Here is a 19421-nt window from a genome sequence, read left to right as displayed (position 1 = left end):
GGATCAGACTTGATGATCTTACAGGTCCCTTCTGGTCCTATGATCTATGATTCTATGGCAAAATAAAGATTGTGTCACACTTTTCCTACTGCTCCTTAGAAGATGTATGAGAAGTTAAACAGGCATGAACTAATATCCACAACAGGAAAGTGCCCAAAATGGAGACTGGGGAAAAAGTTAAGTAGCAAGATGCTGCAATCCTTCTTGTGGAAACCAACAGACTGCTTTGGGAGACAAGGAAACAAGAACAAAATTCTTTGTTCAAATAGAAAAATAAATTTCAAATTCAACCATATCTTCCAGCTTCATAAGGCAGAAAACCCACATATTCTGAAAATAACTTTTCCCAAGTTCTCTCAGTCTTCTTACTAACAGTTTATATGAATTATAGAGTACAGTGGGAGATGTACAAGATATCACAAGTGTTCTTGAACACTACAAATGGATTTTTTTTTAAGCCCCAGCAGCAATCATCCAAATAATGATTGGACACTCAAAAGTCCTGAAGAGCTGCAAGCTGACCTTTTTAAAAAATAAAAAAAAACCCCTAATTTATTTAGTTGACCGAATACAACCTTAGGAGCCTTTGGTACTCTTTTTTTTTTTTATCCTTGTTAAAAGGATGATGGTCATTTATCCATACCCCTAACCCCCCAAATAAATCCCTAAGCCTTACATTTAAACCTCTGTATTAAAGGAACACCATCAGTTTAAGACACGATGGGCACAGCTACACGTTCATTAGTGCACCATAATTATGGCGCAATAAGTTTAGTAATAACAGGTACTAACTTAATGCACCATAACTGACACTACTGCGCGTTAGTGCAGATGAATGTTTTTTGTGTGACGCTTAATGCACACTGAACTAAAGCTACTGCGCATTAGCATGGTTTTTGCCAGCTGCACTGATGTGCAGCAGAATTAGCCCAATGCACATTAAGTGTCTCATGTAGATGTGCCCATTATGCTTAAAGAAATAGTCTTTTACCTCTGCTTTGAAAGTTTTAAAATTCCAAATAAACCACAACCATATATATTCTTTACATTTATATTAGTTAGGACAATGAGAACCAGAAGCATTCTTCAGGTCCTCAGTGCTGCATATGAGGTTTTCATTCTGGAGGTTTGTTTAAAAACTGTGTGAAGATTGGAAATAAACATTTCTATTAAATGCTCTATGAAATGACCCTTTTCTGTTTTGTGCAGTCTCTTTTTTTTTTTTTTTGGGGGTGGGGGGGTTGCTTTTTTTAATTTACCTTCGCCATCCTCTATCTATAAGGTCCTGGTAATCTTGAACTGTCATCGAATGCGCCCACATGCCTGTAATAAATAGTTATACAATTGATTAACAGATTTCCTTAAAATATTAAGATAGGAACAATTGTATAGAACTATTTCAGTAAATCCAACAGTTAACTTACAATTTTTTGAACACACATCTTTCTAGGAAACAGTTACTCACATGTACCACTTCAATGACCAAACAGACATAATATCCAAATCTTAACTATTATATCCTATTATAATAGTCTTTATTCACAAGAGCCGGCTACTGAAAAGCCTGAAACTACTTCTACGGGGGTAAGTCTCTGCCCAAGGCAGGACAAGTGCTGAATGTTGGACCTATAGTTCTAAAAGCATATGCCTCTACTTACTTTCAAGCTCAAGCTTGAAAAGCGTGCTGTGACAGCAGCTAACAATCTCTGTTGCTCAGCTTTCGGTGAATCAGGACAAAGCACCACATTAAATGCTGCATGTTAGATAGGTCAACAATTACAAAAATGCAGTTGGGAATTTAAGTGCTCTGAGCTGGCAAAATCAAGGGTTGAACATGATATGTATGAGTGTTATTTTCTGCATGAAAAATAAATGCTTGTACAAAAAGAGATATTTTTTAATAATGTCTATTACATTACCCATAGAAGCAAGAAATGTCTACAGTGAAGCTCTCAGCCAGCAAAACAAGAAGTATTTTGAAGGAAATATGAGTAAAAGGTATATCGTCTTTCTTTAAAGATGTCTGTTGTTCATTTGATTATATTACACAATATAAGCAGGATTTCCAGTTTGTGGTACTTGAGACAAATTATGTCTCATTTCATAGGAGTAAAATTTCTTTTATATTCCTCAGGTTTTACAAAAACTAAAAACACAGTTCTGTACAGAAGATACAGATATTGTGTGTGCCACATGAATGAAAACACACATATTCTTTTACGTCGGCAGTTCACATTTTGTTTGCAAACAGTAGCAGTGGCTGCTGCATTCCATCAAAGAGGTGTTTGGATCCTCATAATAGAGGAAGTTATTCCTATATGCACACACTTCTTAATTCTGTAAGTGCAAGACACACTTATGAACAGAGGACCATGTTGCCTCTTTCACTATGTTAGAAATGGAGTATTGTTAGAATGCTGTTAGAAATGGAGTGTTGTTAGAAATGCACAGTTTGCATCTCGTACCTGATAAGAAAAAACACTGCCAAGGACTTTTCTTTCTTAGCTAGCTTTGCCACAGCTCTTCTCATACTAAATCACTCTCTCCCCCACACTCCCCCTGGTTTTCTCATGCAGATTACAGAAGCTGGAATTCAACTGACCGTGTCCTTGAAAGGGGGGGGCATTTAAACTCTTGGTGACCTAAAGAACTTTCTGAGCATGCGCAATTAGCTGATGCATATTTACTTATCCGCCCTGCATACTTAAGTAGTTAATTATAATATACATGCGATGGATGAAGTGACGTAGCCACATACATGTTTGTATGAAACGGAAATGAGCTGTAAGAGTTCCTGTTTCTGCACGCGTGCCCAGGAGGGGAAGGATAAAAACCAGCTGAAAAAGTTCCTCATGGGTTCGGAGTAATCTGAGTCTTTTTGGCTCTGCTCTGACCCTATTTGCAAATACACCTTTTGTGCTGCTAGTAAGTGTGTGTCTGAGATTTCTTTGCGTGCCTCCAGAGAAACGAACCGCTTTTTGCGTCAACTATACTAATAGCGTTTAGGACCTGGAAACAGGGTAACATCCATATAACTTCCATCAGTCTTGCACAGTATGTCTGAACTAGAGATGATCAGTTCTCCCGAGTTAGCTCCCACAACAGATGCTAACTACACTGCCCCACATCTGGTAGCAGAACAGCCAGTAAAAGATGGGTTTGCCATAAGCAGACAGCAGGACAGAAACAGACCTGCAAAAGCAACTAATTAAACGACCAAACTTTCTGGATTATCCACAAGCCAGAGGCTTTTTTGGTGCTGTATTTTTTTGAACCAATTATCTAGCTGGAAGAGATGTTAGACAGAAGCTATTATGCCTGAAAGCATTTGTCACATCTCTCTCAATTATACAGTTAGTGCAATAAAAGATATTACCATAAAAACCCTTGCTTCTTGCACAGTTGCTAGGCTGTCACATATACAACACTCTAACCCTACCACAGCATGGGTTTTTTTTCCTTAGGCAATCCTGAAATCAGGGCAGAAGAAATGCCACAGTCACCAACCTGGCAGAGGAAATACTCTGACCGAGGTAATGCAATTAAAATGGCACTGTGTAGTGGAGGGTCGCACCCTTGTCTGCTTGAGGGCAGGACTCCCTACGAGATCCTCCATAGTCGGCTTCCTCTGGCCAGGTTCCAGTGGGACAACCTTGGCTACCCACTGACTTTATGGAAGTGGGAGACTCCTCCCTAGCTTGTTCCTGCAGCTATTTGGCCAAGGGCAAGACAGAGTCAGGGGCTTCTGAACCCCAAGCTTTTGGGCGTGGGCCTACACGCAAGATGCCCGTCAAAGGATTTGGCAGCATCTGAAGCCCCAAGCAGAGGTGGACAATGTTTACCGGTAATAAGTCACGATTGCATCCCACACCCCTGAAAAAGGCATTCTCTCTCTGGCCTCACAGACCTCAGGGCCTTTGCATCTCAGCCTGTCTTGTGCAACCTCCTCCCACCTTGTTGCATTTCCACCTACCCCTTCCAGACCAGTTTGCGTGTCATCTTCCCATTGTTGCCTTGGTCTATCTTGAGGTCTGACACCCTCCACTGCAGCTTACGAAAACTGCCTTGCATGACTTCCTTCATCGGTTCTTATAATATCCATTTCATTTTCTGCGCTTTTATCTTACTTGAGTCATCAGGTCTTTTATAAAGGTCCATAAGCTGGTCCTTGACTATATTTTTTCTTGTACTGCTCCTTCACACTTTGTTTTTAAGCACATGCAGCCTTTTTTCCCCCATTTTTCTTTGTCAGCAACCACCACTCGCACCTACATAAAAGAACAACTGTACTATGAAGTGCCCCAAAGGGCACTCCCACCCTGAATTTGAAGACTGGCCCAGGAACAGCACCTGGCAGCCCTATTAGGACCAGCATTAGCACGTCTCCTGCCAACTGTAACCCGCCTTGAGTTGTCCGTAGCTCCTTGCTGCTTTATCAGCCGTGAACCTGACCAGCCTCCCTCAGTTGCAAGGCTACTCTCTGCAGCCTGTCAACTGTGTCCCAGATTTCACTCTTTATGGGATCAAGGCAAGGAGAGCTGGTCATAAACTCCCAGAAGAAGGTTTCAGACTGGATAGAGGCAGTCCTCAACTTACAACATTTTGAGTTACAACCTTTATAAACTGACACCCTGTTTCAACCTTATAACGTCAGCTTTGACTTTACAACGCTTTATCTGATGCAACGCCACGCCAGCAAACAAGTCGCTGCTTCGCCCATCTCCCTGGAAAACATCTGTCCAAACTTCCCTGGCCACTTTCTTCAAGAAATCAGACAAGACTCCAGAAAAACCTGCAGCCAAGTCTCCCAAGAAGACTCCAGCTATGAACCCTTCAAAAAGTCCGACCAAGAGCTGTTCAAAAAGTCCAACAGTCACTTCAAAGAAGTCCTTCCAAATCAATATGATTGCTATTTACAACATAAATACATCAATGTAGCTATATTACTCATCTATAATTGATTGAGTACAAAATTAGAGGTTATTTTTGGTGAAAACAGGTTATCAGTCCTAGGTTCAGGAACCAATCCCACATTTATAACATTGTTTCCTATGGGAAAATCGGTTCGAGTCACACATTTCAACTGAAGACACAGTTTTCAGGAACCAGTTGTGCTGCAAGTCCGAGGGCTGCCTGCATTAAGGAAAAAACTTCTTCACGATCTGCGAGACCGGCTGGAATAAACTCCCAGCGGGGGCGGCGCAGGGACCTGCCCTGGAGATCTCCAAAAAGGGACCAGACGCCAGGGCCATCCCTGAGCTGGGGGGGGATCGAGCTGGGGGAACGCCTGGGCCCGCCGCCAGCTTCACATCCAGCCGCTCGCTACCCCTCCCGGCTCCTTCACACCGCGGGTGCAGAGGCCCCACACGCGGCTGGGGTGGGCTCTGCCGGACGCACCCCTTGCCAGGGTGATCGAAGCCCCGCGGCCTTTCCTGCCCAGAGCAGGGGGGCGAACAACGCCTGCACCTTGGAGGGGGGGGGAGCCCGAAACCAGTGGTTCCCAGACTCAAAGCAGCCCTCAGAAAAGGCCACCTCGGGCTTCCCCTGCACGCTCGGGGCAAAGTCCTTCTGCTGCACGCCCGGGCCGAGGAGAGGGCTGTTTTGCCCGCGGCCCGGGCAGCCCCAGCGCAAGCGCGGCCGTACCGCAGGAGAGGTTGCCGGTGGCCGTCTTGCAGTACCCGCAGCGGTAGCCGCCCTCGCCGCCGAAGTACTCCACGATACTCGGCGACCCGCCGGCCGCCGCCATCTTGCCCCGGCGCCGGCTCGGCGCAGCGCGGCGGCCTTCCGGTGCGAGGCGCCAGCTCCGCCATGTTGGTTGCGGGCAAGCCTCCGCGGGGAAACCCGGCGCCGCCCGCCATCTTGCCTAAGGGCAGCGGCTGGCATGCTGCCCGCGCGGCGGAGGGGAAGCCGCTTCCCCGCGGCGGAAGGGGGAGGGCGCCCCCCCCGCAACTCACCGGCCGAGGCTTTGCCGCGCGGGGCGGCGCAGTAGCCGCAGCGAGAGCCGGGCTTGGGGCCGCGGTACTCCACCACGGTGCGGCCGCCGGACATGCCGCCTCTCTCGTCCCTGCCTCCCTCCCTCCCTTCTCCCGCCGGTAACACGTGTGCTCCTGCTGCCAGGGCTCCTTTTTGCAAATATGTGGGAAAATTTGAGGCGCGCTCGTCGTGATCCGTGCACAATTTCCCCCTTTTTAACAGGGCTCTGCAACAACTTCCCACTTGGAAAGGGGGGCAGAAGCCTCCCTGGTTTAACGAAGAAACTAGATAGCTATGGGCCAGACTGCCTGCAATAGCCAAGTGTGTTTCGTCTTTAGCCCATCTCTTTCCTCAGCCCCATTCCTCCTTTTTTTGGTGTTTTAATCACTCATTTTTTGAAGTGGCTAAACTACCTCCCCCTCACTTCTTTCCTAAGGACTGACATCTGGTTACAATTTTGCACTAATTGATCATAACAGCAATAGTGAGGAAGTATCCCCCGCCTTATGTTGAAAAAGTGATCGTTCTAACCGGGATAATCCTGCAAAAAACAAATTTGCGGGAGCTGCCTCACAAACTTGGGGCAGTTCCTCAACTTTGACATTTTCTTCGGGATGATCCATGAAATAGGGGGCCGAGTGAACAGGTGCCATGTGAAAGCAAGCAGCTCCAATGGGTGGTTTCAACACTGAAACCCCCTCGTTACCGGGAAAGCCTTTCGCTGTTTGCCTAAATGCCCTTCAAAGCTATCCGACACCTCCAGGGAAAAAATCTTACCTGATCTATGCATCAAACAGCTGCTCAGCACCCCGCTCACAAAGGATTTCACAGAAGAGTCAATAGATGGAGAAACCCTCTGGGCAGCATTTCTTACCTGGGAAGGCATCTCAGCTCTCCTGTGAAGCTCTGATGATGCAAATTACCTTAAACAAAAGCAGGAGAAGGATCTCAGGATTTTAAAAATGAAACCTTCGTGTCTTCCCAAGCAGAAAACAACTTTGACCACCGGAAACCTGAGATTCTGCTCCTGCCTTTGTTTAAGGTAATTTGCATCATCAGTGATCACAGCCTCGCAAGACAGCTGAGACTCCTTAGTAGCTAAACAGCTGCTACCGAGAGGGTTTCTCCATCTACTGACCCCTCTGTGAAATCCTACGAAATATCCTGGGTAGAAATGAAAGTTCATAATTTGATAAGATGGTAACGTCTTTTCCCTGATGCCTGATGAAGGGTCTTTGCACCCGAAAGCTTGCAATTCAAGCCACTTTTTTTCAAAAATCTTGTAAAAGATATCACACCTGCCCGAAGCCCTGATTGCTTCAAATCTATGGGACTTCACCACTACTGAAATGCTTTGCTGAATATGGATAGTTGAGTAAGCGATAATGGAGGGAGCTACTTCTAATCTAGAGCATTAATAGTAGGTATTACTGCATGCAGGATAAGCAGGAGTCCAATTCTTTCCTTGCCTGGTTCTGCCTGCCTTTAGTTCCAGTAAGTTGCCCTAACACTTGCAAGTTAAAGATAACTACTTCTGCTTTTGGAGGCGGCACTATGTAAGGCAAGTTCTTTAAGACTGGGAAGGAGAGTGCTATTTAAAAAAAAGAGAGAGAGAGAGCGAGAATGGTATGAGAACTATAGAAGAGCTAGCACAAAGTAACTGGCAGGGAAGGAGAGGGAACAAGAAATAGAAATTATTCTTCTACTCTATTTAGCACTGGTGAGATGTCGCCAAAATGTCCATGTCTAGTTTTCGGTCCCACGCTTCAAAAATGACACGGACAAACTGGAAGGAATCCAGGAGACAGCAATTAAAAAGATTACAGTTCTAGAAAACAAGTCATAACAAGGAAAAATTGGGGAAACTGGGACCGTTTAATCTGGATAAAAGGGGAGATGTGGTAACAGTCTTGAAATACAAGTGACGACTTGAGACCCTCTGGGTTAAAATCTATGGGGAACACGGCGCAGGGGATACTATGGTGGTCTACTACAGACCCCCTACCCAGAGTCAAGACCTTGACCAGGAGTTCACCAGGGAATTGGCTGAGGCTGCACAATCCTGGTGTATGGTTGTCATGGGAGACTTTAACTATGACCTCTATCCTGGGGAAAGTCCTGGAAAAGATTATCAAGGAGGCCATCCTTAACAGGCTACCTGAAGGTAATATCCTAAGGGACACCCAGCATGGGTTTGCTGTGGGTAGGTCTTGCTTGACCAATCTCATTTTCTTTCAGGACCAGGTGACCTATCACCTGGACAAGGGGGAAGAGATCGACGTTACATACCTCAACTTTAAAAAAGCCTTTGATCTGGTATCCCACAATCACCTCTTGGCTAAACTGGCTAACTGCGGCCTTGATGTCACCACGATCTGCTGGCTGGGAAACTGATTCTGCAGTAGGACCCAGGAGGTGGTGGCTGACGGGAGCCAATCATCTTGGTGTGCTGTCACTAGTGGGATCCCACAAGGCTCTGTCCTAGAGCCTATACTGTTTAACTTCTTCATCAATGATATGGACATTGGTGTTGGAAGCGGACTGGCCAAGTTCACCGATGACACCAAATTCTGGGGTAAAGCATCCACACCTGAGGACACGAGGGTGATCCAGGCAAATCTGGACAGACTCATGAAATGGGCAGATAAGAATTTGATGGTGTTCAACACCGAAAAATGCAAAGTTCTCCACCTTGGGAGGAAAAACCTGCAGCATGCTTATAGGCTTGGTAGTGCTACACCAGTTAGCTCTACAGATGAAAGAGACTTGGGGGTCATGGTTGACCACAAAATGAACATGAGCCTTCAGTGTGATGCTGCGGTTAGTAAAGTGACCAAAACGCTGGCTTGCATCCATAGATGCTTCTCAAACAGATCCCAGGACGTCATTCTCCCGTTGTACTCGGGCTTGGTGAGGCCGCAGCTGGAGTACTGCATCCAGTTTTGGGCTCCGCAATTCAAAAAGGATGAGGAAAAGCTGGAGAGGGTGCAGAGGAGAACCACACACATGATCAGAGGGCAGGAAAACAGACCATATGATGAGAGGCTGAGAGCAATGGGGCTATTCAGCCTGGAAAAGCGCAGGCTCAAGAGTGATCTGGTGGCCACCTATAAGCTCATCAGGGGTAGTCATCAGGATCTGGGGGAACGACTGTTCACCAGAGCCCCGCAAGGGATGACAAGATTGAACCATCACAACCTCCACTGTGACCAGTTCAGGCTGGACATAAGAAAGAACTTCTTCGCTGTCTGAACCCCCAAGGTTTGGAACAGACTGCTACCTGAGGCAGTTCAAGCACCTACATTGAACATCTTCAAAATGCATTTGGATGCTTATCTTGCTGGGATCCTATGTTCCCTGCTGACTTCCTGCTCCTGGGGCAGGGGGCTGGACTCGGGGTCCCTTCCAGCCCAAACGTCTATGAAATCTATGAAAAAAATCATTGTGATGAAGACACTGACATGCTCTTCTCTTCATCCAGAGAAAACAGGACAAGAAGGAACTGTTTTAAATAGCAAGACGTGAAATTTAGGTTAGCTATTAGGAAGAAGTAATTAAAAGTTAAGCACAGGAACAGATTACCAGAGAGACTGTAGACCGGGGCTGGCAACGTTTTTGGCTAGAGTGCCAAACCTCCCCCCCCAATGTCTACCTTATAAGGTACCAGAGTGCCAGCATGCCAGAAAAACAAAACTGGGGTCAGGGGTATATGGCAGGACACACTGCATATTCATAAGTTAATAATCATAAATGTTGCTCCTTCTATGGTAAACACTGGTGACAGTAAATAAAACTTCATCGTCTACTTTTGTTCTTATGTATGCTTTTTTATAAAGCATGTTGTGATGAAGAAAGAAAAAAAGGGAAAGAGAAGAGAAAAAAGATGAAAAAATAAAAAGATAAAGAAAGAAATGGAGAAAAAAGAGGTAAAGAAAGAAAAATGGGAGAGAAAAAGAATACAGAGAAAAGAAAAAGAAGGAAAGAAAAGGAAGAAAAAGAAGAGAATCTTGTTTGGTATCCCTCGCCACCGATGTCTCCCCACTGCTACCACAGCAGCAACCAGGACTGGGGGGCTCAGGCCTCCCCCATGGTCCCGGAGTGGGGAAGCCCAGGCCCAGGGCTGGGAGGGAGGGCCCAGCCAGGGCTTGGGCAAACAGATGCCCCATCCCACCCAGGAGGAGGCAAGGATGGGTGCTTGGCCCATGGTCCAGGCAGTACACACAGAAGCAGGTGCAGGGGGAGACACTGTTGGCAGGCTGACCTGCCTGGCCCCTTGGGAAGATGGGAGCTGGGTGGGAAGCAGGGACTCCATGGGCACAGGCCAATACTGGTGGGTGAGTGTGGGTACCCAGTGGCACCCAAGGTAGGGCCTGGCCTGGCCTAACAGCTCCACAGGGATGGGGACAGCCGCCCTGCCCATGAGGGGATGCCACCTGGCCAAGGCAGGACACCATGTTCAGGACACTCCTGGTTCTGGGCTTGGGCTCTCTGTGCACTGAGCACATTGTGAGTGGGGAAGAGCCACCCCCGGTAACAGGGCTTGGCTTCAAGAGCCCCCCAGGCCCTGGGAACACCTCTCGTGGGCAGCACTCGGGGCCAAGATGGCTGGGAACCTGCAGCACAGTGGTCCTGCACAACACTGGCCCCAACCCCTGAAGGGGAGCTGCGGGGGGCAAGGCCAAGGCCACAGCAGCCACAGTGGTTGTTCCTGGGGGGTCCAGGGGTCTCCCACAGCTGGGCCCCCATACCAGAAGCAGCTCCACCCTGCTCATGCTGTGCCCAGCACACAGGGAGGTCAAGCCTGGAGCAACCTGAGCCTAGCATCCAACCCCAGCCAGGCAGTGCAACAACCCTGTGCAGCACCTGCCTAGGTCCTGGCCCAGCCCACCCACAGCTCCCCTCCAGGGGCTAGCCCAGGCCTCAGGGCACAGCCCAGAGACAGGGGGCAGGGTCAGAAGAACACAGACAGCATCTCTGCCTCTGTTCTCCTGACTTTGCCCCCGGTGCCAGCCGTGGTGCTGCCACCTGCAACTATTCCGGAGAGCCTAGAGCAGCAACTTAAACATTTTTTGTTTTAAACAGTTTCCTCTCACACCTCCTGGCATGCTGGAGAAAATGTCTCCGCATACCACTAATTGGCACACATGCCAGGGGTTGCATATCCTTGCTGTATATTCTCCATCACTAGAAGTTTTTAAGAGCAGGTTAGACAAGAAACTTGACAGGGACAGTTTAATCTGGAAAGAGCCCATCTTGAGCTGGATGACCTCCTAAGATTCCCTCCAGCCCTTTTCTTCTACGATTCCCTCATAAATTTGCACTTTCCTGTGGTGTATGATCTCTCCAGTCTTCTCTGATTCAGATGCTCTGGAATCACAAATACATCTGAAGTCCCTCTCCGCACCCTTAAGGAGCTCCATTCCCCTGATTCCTCACTTTCACCATGATTACTACTAGATCATTGATAAGAATCACTGATAACTACAAGCAGGACCTAATTTGTAATCATTATACACCTTGTGTATTCCTGACCATTACAATATCCAGTATATTTCCTTTGTTATGAAAAGCTGAAAAAGAATTAGCAGACAATACAAAAGAACTTTATTACAGAATATCACAATAGGATGAAAGCACACTATGTTTTGTGACTGCTCCTACCACAGTAAGTGGCATACACAAATAAAAAAAAGATGTATTTTTTATATAAAAATTGTCATTTAAATTGTTTTCATCAAAATCAATTTAATCATACAATATATACATATAAAACTTATATTTGAAGTAAATATTTTAAAATCCTTTTTTCTTTAAGGCACCTGGAAGAGAGATATAAGAGTAAGACCGTTCAATATTTTCTATATCTCATTGCAGCACTGGATAAATGTATTCAAAATCAGAGTTTAAAAAAATTCTATAAATAGCCAAAAAAAGTTATTTGGGTGAATCTGATATCTTTTATTAGACCAAGTTAAGTAGTTGGAAACTACTAGGCAAGCTTTTGGGTTTAAAAACCCTTCATCAGTATCTTCAGGTTTAAAAACCCTTCATCCAGCATTCCATCCAGGAAGAGCACACACCAACTGCAGATGCTTCCTCAGCCCAACTAAGGGTTTTTAAACCCGAAAGCTTGCTAAGAAAATGTTTTCCAGCTATTTAAGTTGGTCTAATAAAAGATATCAGATTGTCTGCCTATGTCCTTAGACTAGCATGGCTACACCAACAACCTACACCCCTATAAATAGCCACACTGTTATAGCTTCTTTATTTTGAGACTCTTAAAAGTATGTCAATTTATTAACCTGAATGTCCCAGCAAATACTTTAAGCTGCTACTGCTTTTTAAAAAAAATCAGTAAATATACAAAGCTGCTAATCCTTGATCCTTCACAGCACTACGTTTTGCAATGCTTTGAAAGCCAAGTAACAAAAGTGCATCTACTTAGTCCACCAGCAAATGTGAAGACTTTAACTCTTAAATTAGATGAAAATTAGATGCAGAGAATTCTGATCCATAAGAACAAGATCACCAAAGCAGAGAGATAAATTCACAAGTTTTTGTACAGAACCCACCATTGCAGGCACTGTGGAGCAACTAGATTGGCTCACTTTAGTACTACTTCCCAGATATACTTGAAGCAAAAAAAAACAACAGAAAAGAAAACAAAAAACCCAACTGCCCTAAACAACCATCAAGTGTGCTAAGTGCTATATATAAGCCATAGCTAGCTTCTCTGCAAATCCTCCAAATATACAAACATGCACTGAGAAGGTTGTGACCTCTCCTAAATCAATTAAGTGAAAACTTACCATAAGAATTAAGCAAGATCCATTTCATTGTCTTAGCTGTGAGTGGGAGGATCAATCATAGATTCTGTAATTTCAAATGTTTCAACAATATCCTGAGAAGGGAGAAAAAATATTAAAAACATCATTTTTAACATTATTGTCAAACAGCTATTTTAACATAACAGTAATATTTTCACCAGAAATAGAAGGGTTTCCATTCTGCATATTAAGTCTTCTATGTGTACACTATGTAAGCAGCAAAGGATACAGAAAGATCCAAGAGGTATTCCTCCCTCTCTCCCCCACCCCCTAAAACAAAGGGAAAAAAAACCTTTTTGTTTGAGGTGTATTTAAAAGTTATATTTAAAAGTTAAAGATAGCAAGATCCTTTAGTTTAACACAACATTGCTGACCCTCATTATAATCCGGGCCGCTATGTTCTGTCCCCTCCATCCTCTGCAAAACAAATGTATAACAGCTATCAGTTAAAGGAATAATTGGCAGTGGTTTTCAGTCTTTTTACATTTGCATACCTATAAAAGATTTCAAATGGAGATGCAGACCCCTTTGAATTGTAAGTGTGGATATTCACATACTTTTGATTGATCATAGTCATCTTTTGATGACCCCTTAGACATTCTGCAGATTCCCAGGGGTCCATGGACCAGAGATTGAAAACCACCGAGCTGGGGAATATACAGCATAGCTGCCTGGGTACCAGCTCCAGCAGGCAGTTCATCTCATCACTTTATGTCGCAAATATTGTTGCTTCATGCTGTTTTCAAGACCCTGTTAGCTTTAAGGATTTTTATACAATCAAATCAAAGGGATGATGCATTCTAGTATCAGAAACATTCTCTTCATCCATAACTGAATGCCAGGAAGCTAGGTAGCAGTCTGGTCTAAGTGCCCATATCTACTTGGCCTTCGTTTAGTTCAGTAATTGCAAATAATTTACAGTTAAACAACCTTAAAATTACTGGCACCCTGTCATATAAATGTAACAGGATGTCAATGGACTGGAATGAAGTCTCCATCCCATCTCTCACTGGGATCTTTCTTGCGTCTAGAAAGACAGACATGCTGATTGTAACTACTCATGTTACATGGCCCATAAATGATCTGAATTGATATCTTAATATACAACTAGTTATAAGGTGTACTACTCTGGTTTCACATAACAGAAGTGTACGGCTCTTCTGAGGCTCATTATAAATAAAAGAAAGAAGCCAAAGGCATTTTATCTAGTTTACCTTCCACTCTTGGTGGCTGAGAGATATGATTGCCTGGTGCCGTACTTGAGCATTCGGGTCATTTCCTCTTCCTTCGTTGCTCTTGGAGGGCTCTGTTTAAAATGTTTTCAGAACTTACACTGTTAGAGACCTTTTAAAATGTTACAGTTCACCTCAGGAACATAGAAAAGTACCAAATCAGATGAAATTAACTATTCAGTTAGGCAAGTATCTTGTCTCTGACAGAGGCCTCTACCAAACACTTCATTAGAAATGTACATGGACACCTGAACCCATCAGAAGGTGGTTGATTTACATCCTAAATCAAGGATATCAAACTCACCCCAGTCCATCCTCTTCCCTTAAAAGTCTATGACACCCATCTTTTTTTTAGGGTTCCTGCATTACACACTACACACTATCATTTAAATAGTTTTTTAAAATCTTTATAAATGTACTCCTCTCAACATTTTCTTCACCTGCTCAATTCCCATCTTTCTTGTTGTCCATCATCATATCCTTTTTGGTCACATTCACTTGTTTTGTTTAGATACAGATAACTTTTTGGCTCAAATACAGTTTGAATACAGAGCCAATTAAAAGGTAACTCTAAGTCTTAAGATCACTTAGAGCCAATTAAGAGCCAATTAAAGGTAACTCTCATCTTAAGACCACTTCAATGGCTTGTGAGACATGTTCCATAAACTTATATACCTTGCTATTTAACTATTTTGGCTGGGGGGAAGAGAAGGAACATAAATTATAAGAAGGTAGCCATCCTACAAGTATTATTACACCAACATAACCTACAAAATGTCTCTTTTGTAGTCACATCACTTAGGGACTGATACAATGTCCACTGAAGGCAACTGGAATTTCACTAGGAAATTCAATGAGTACTGGTTCATCTTAAGTTCCATGTCTATTCTTCAAAATATCATCAATCCTCTAGAAATACAATTGTTTTGATGATATAACAGTAGGCTGTCTCTTTTAAAATGTTAATGTTATTTTACCTATTATTGGGAGTCTGTCCTGATCCAGCTTTATTCTTGCAAAGCCATCCTAGAATACAATACAATTTGTTTGACAATACAGAAACTGGATTTATTCAGTTAATTTAACACACTGAAATAGGAAATGAGTATTACAAATCAAATTTCTTCATATAGAATTATACAATACAGTCCCAGTGGAGTTGTATATGCACTAGAACACTGATTTTTTGCATGGTTAGTTTCCTTAGCCCCCCTATACAGAGGAGAGTTTGAAGACTAATTAGGGGTATATTACCACAGCAAACAGCTGTGCAGGACCACTGAGGTACTCCAGCTGTTTGCTACAGCTTTTGCTTCAAAGAGCTCCACTTCTCTGAGCAGATGTGAAGGATTCCTAATGAGCTCCAGCTGAGTGGAGAAGTAGTGCCCTGTGACACAACAGCTGCAGGAAAAACAGCTGAGTGGATTGTCCATAATACAGAAACCTGCTAAGAATGAAAGAGAATATGAAGTCTGGATTCTACTATATATCCTTGTATCTAGAACCTTACTGACAATTTCATTAGCAGGCTCCCACATTGTGTGCCAAGGTCAGTAAAGGAAATATTACATCAGGTTGGTCCCAAGGCCACTCTTCCAGGAACACAATTAATAACCTCACTTAAACCAAACACTTTCTTTATCCCCACCACCAATTACATACTTTAGCCATTTCTATCTATCTCATTTCCTATACTAACCCCCACCTTTTCCAGTTTAAGTAATATATTTCCCAGATGACATCAAATGCTTTGCTGGAGTCTCAGTGACTGATGTCAACTATATTCCCTTTTTTATTACAAAGTGAGTTAACTTATCGTAGAAAGGTATCAAGTTAGTTTGTAGCAAAAGAATGATGCAATTAAAAAAAATATAAGAACCTGACTTAGTGATATCATTCCTGAATACAAGATAAAATTTCAAGAAGATATTGCTCCTTACCCTTATAATGAAGGACACGTGAAAGATGTTTTCCACAGTGCGTGCAAAAGAGTTTGGATCAATCACAAAATCAAAGAAGGAAATAGGTATTTCAGCTAGAGACATAAGAAAATAGTAGTTATCAAAAAACTGTTGATTATATATACAAGCTAACAGAGATTTGATCACATTTTTTTTCAAAAGTACATAATCCATGCAGGGCTTAAATCCCTAAAAGAGATAAATTATAAAACAGTTTTAATTTGAAAATACAACTAAATGTGCAATCTGATGATTTTATGACAGATATTTTCCCCCTCTTTCTACTACTCTCCCACACATGAATGGAAGTAAAGTTCAAATTGTTATGGTTTCATTCTAGTTGTTGTTGTCAAATGTTACAGTTTAAACAACAGTGTTCTCACTCCACAGGGATCACAAGTATCTTCTTGGATAAGAATGCTTTGTTTCTGTCGTTAACAATCTGCAATAGTCAATTTATTGAAGAATCAGTAATCCAGTATGGACTTTTTCCTGTCTTTATTTAGAGAACTCTGCTATTCTGGGACTTAATACCCTATGGAACAGAAAACACTCCCACTGGGGAATACGTGTGTACTGTTCTAGTCTAACAGTCATATATTATAGTTATTTGCATACAACACTCACCTTTCCCCCTAAAATCAACCCTCCAAAATTGGGATGCTTACTTTCAGCAGGGAAGCTGACTTTATTCACCAGTAATTCACTGCATGGAGACACAGAAAAATAAAGACACCGTCCTGCAAGATGGCACACACTGCAGTGTTCTATATTCCCATTATCTTTGTTATGGGATAACACTTGCTAAAAATTTGTGTCCATTTGAGAACAGCTGTGAAAGGGTTAAACACTGAACTGCCCCCCACCCCCCCCACACACACACTACTTTCTGGAAGAGGCAGAGAAGCTGGTAGGCATTTTGCAGCTCAGTGTCTTCATGAAAAAGCCAACTCTAGGCCACGACGGGGGCAAGGGGGAAATTCTACTTTCTAAAAACATGGGGGCATGTGGTATGCGAGAAAATATGGTAAAGGTTTTTCATCATAGGTTATTCCAGGAAGATGGGCAGATGATTAACAACAACAATTATCATTATCACCATTATTATAGATCAGAAATGCCAAAATGGCATCCTTTTCTACAAATACAGTAATACATCATGAGCAGCCAGCATTCACAAACAGCATATTTACTCAATATGAAAAACACACATTTAGAATAAAATAAAAACAAAATTGCTCAACCCAACTAAAACAGACACCTGCTCCTGTTTTAAGATAGCCCAACAAACTGAATACAAGACAGAAAATACAAACAAGCAAAAAACAAAAACAGGAATAAGGAAAAAGACCAACCACAGTGACAGGCTACTAAGCAAACTGTCCAGGAACATCAAAATCTGGCAGGAAAAAAAATAAACATTCCTCTCTGTTTTGACAAACCCCAGGCTGCAAACCCTGAAAAAAGCCAACACCCCATGAATGCAACTTCATTTAGGAGGACTTTTAGTATATTCTAATGGCCAATAAATTCATGCCATTCCAGAGTAAAGTAAGAAAAGTGAATTCAGAACCTGAAGGGTCTCCATTTAACTCCAACATCAGCACTCCTGCTGACTGGACCTATGGAATGACAAGACCCAAGTTACTTATGGCTTTATAGGTCTGAACTGCGTCCCTAAACCATCACCACAGAATGGGCAGACAATGCAAATTACAAAGCACTTTTGTTACATGACAAGACACTTTCCTTAACAAGTAAGGAACTGAGACCTACATTGGACTCAATTTTGGAGTAAACTGAAGCTTCGGTAAAACATGTAACTCTAAACCTGTAGAGACTAAAGACTGGATTTAGAAAAGTGCACGAAAGAAAATCTTGCAACAGTCTATAAAAGCTGTAAAAACCAACCCTTGTTACTGATACTATATAAATTTCTAAAAATAAAATCCAATTTTATTTGACAAATCCAATACAACCTAAAATAAATCTGAATGTAAACTGATGGATCAAAACTTTCAGAGACTACTATAATCTTTGCCACATCCTGACTACCACCTTCATTTCTAGCCTATCCAACCTGCTTAGTTTTAACCGACAGTTGTCTATGCTGTTTTCTACCCAACACAGACACATACTTATGCACAATGTCTGGGTCACACAAAACAGAGATCTAAAACTGAGCGTCACTAGTATATTCAAATTGCATTATTTTCTTACTAACAGTTACACATATAAATCTAAAGAGACAAGTGATCAAATGGGACTGTAGAAAAAGCGTGTCCAGGGCTGAAAACCAATCACACAAATCTGCCTTCAGAGATTAAAAAAAAATTAAAACTGTTAAATGATCCCCCAATCTACTCTTATTTAAGTCTGAACAAGCAGCAATACTGCCTCAAAATCAACTGGAAAAAGGAAGTTGGCAGAGCTTAAATAGGAGAAAGGATCTCTTCTATGGACTAAGCAACAGGGATCATTGTCCAGTGCCATCATCCAGTGCAAAAAAGAACAGAAATCAAAGATATTTATACACTGTGAAAACTGTCATGCTACAACCATCTACGATTTTAACCAAAAGTAAAAAATTCAATATACAGTACTCCACTTAAATTGCAATAATTGCATAAATGCATAATTGCACAGCATATAGCTAGACCTAATTCATCACGCACTGTTTATATGGTAACAATACTGGATATCAGTTAAGTGCAAAATTGACTTAAATCCAACTCCACTGTCTAGTTTTTATCTTATTTGTACTATAGTTAACTGCACCAGAAACAATGAAGTAAAAGCAGCTGTCAAAGGACTTTCAGAAATCTTAAAAAGAAAGGAGGTAGTAGCCATGCATTTCCATTAAATTTCAAAGTTTCAGTTGCAGACCCCAAACTGAGGATTCAAAGCCATAAAGGAAGCCAGTCAGTTCCCAGGTTGTCACACCACTGACAACACTATAAAACAATCCCCATTAGGTACACGGTGCTATCAGCCTAATTGGACTATTAGAGAACTTGAATATAGAAAGGTGAGCCAGTCAGTTTCTAGACTGCTTATACGAGAAACATTAAGTTTAGATAAGAGTATATTCCAGGGAAAGGCATATAAAGTGCTGATGAACATGGACAAAAATTAAAAAAATAAAATAAAAACAGCACTTTACCGGAAGAGGAAGAGTGTTAATTCAACCCGGCTCCCCCCCCATCTGTACAGATTAGGCACTTCAGCGGGTCTTTCTGGCACTTTTATCTAAACCCGATTCAGTCAGCTATTACATAAAATTGCCAAAAAGCCCCGCTGAAGTGCCCGTTCTATACAGATGTTGGGCAAATTGGGTCAAACTAACATAATGCCTCTCTGGGCACGCACTTTGGAAGCGTGGGGGGCGCGTACCGAGCTTAAAGTAAAGCGCTGTTTTTTGGGTTTTT

At 42.7% G+C, this 19421-nt stretch overlaps 2 protein-coding genes across 2 annotated transcripts in view; both read right to left on the bottom strand.

Moving 5' to 3' along the window:
- The window catches only part of ATE1 (arginyltransferase 1), a 160611-nt gene extending 154831 nt beyond the window's left edge, over nucleotides 1-5780 (bottom strand). Inside the window, exons 1-2 of the mRNA XM_019555462.1 lie at nucleotides 5644-5780; nucleotides 1260-1323 (exon numbers count right to left, since the gene is read on the bottom strand). Coding sequence (XP_019411007.1) covers nucleotides 1260-1323; nucleotides 5644-5746 — 167 coding nt within the window. The 5' untranslated portion in view covers nucleotides 5747-5780. The remainder of the gene's footprint in view (nucleotides 1-1259; nucleotides 1324-5643) is intronic.
- A 5774-nt stretch (nucleotides 5781-11554) lies between these two features.
- NSMCE4A (NSE4 homolog A, SMC5-SMC6 complex component) overlaps nucleotides 11555-19421 on the bottom strand; it is a 20441-nt gene continuing 12574 nt past the window's right edge. Inside the window, exons 7-11 of the mRNA XM_019556205.1 lie at nucleotides 15973-16067; nucleotides 15010-15058; nucleotides 14015-14106; nucleotides 12783-12874; nucleotides 11555-11792 (exon numbers count right to left, since the gene is read on the bottom strand). Coding sequence (XP_019411750.1) covers nucleotides 12815-12874; nucleotides 14015-14106; nucleotides 15010-15058; nucleotides 15973-16067 — 296 coding nt within the window. The 3' untranslated portion in view covers nucleotides 11555-11792; nucleotides 12783-12814. The remainder of the gene's footprint in view (nucleotides 11793-12782; nucleotides 12875-14014; nucleotides 14107-15009; nucleotides 15059-15972; nucleotides 16068-19421) is intronic.

The sequence above is a fragment of the Crocodylus porosus genome, unplaced genomic scaffold (assembly GCF_001723895.1).
Source record: "Crocodylus porosus isolate Cpor-Errol unplaced genomic scaffold, CroPor_comp1, whole genome shotgun sequence".
NCBI lineage: Eukaryota > Metazoa > Chordata > Crocodylia > Crocodylidae > Crocodylus > Crocodylus porosus.
This window is presented reverse-complemented; position numbering and strand designations above follow the sequence as displayed.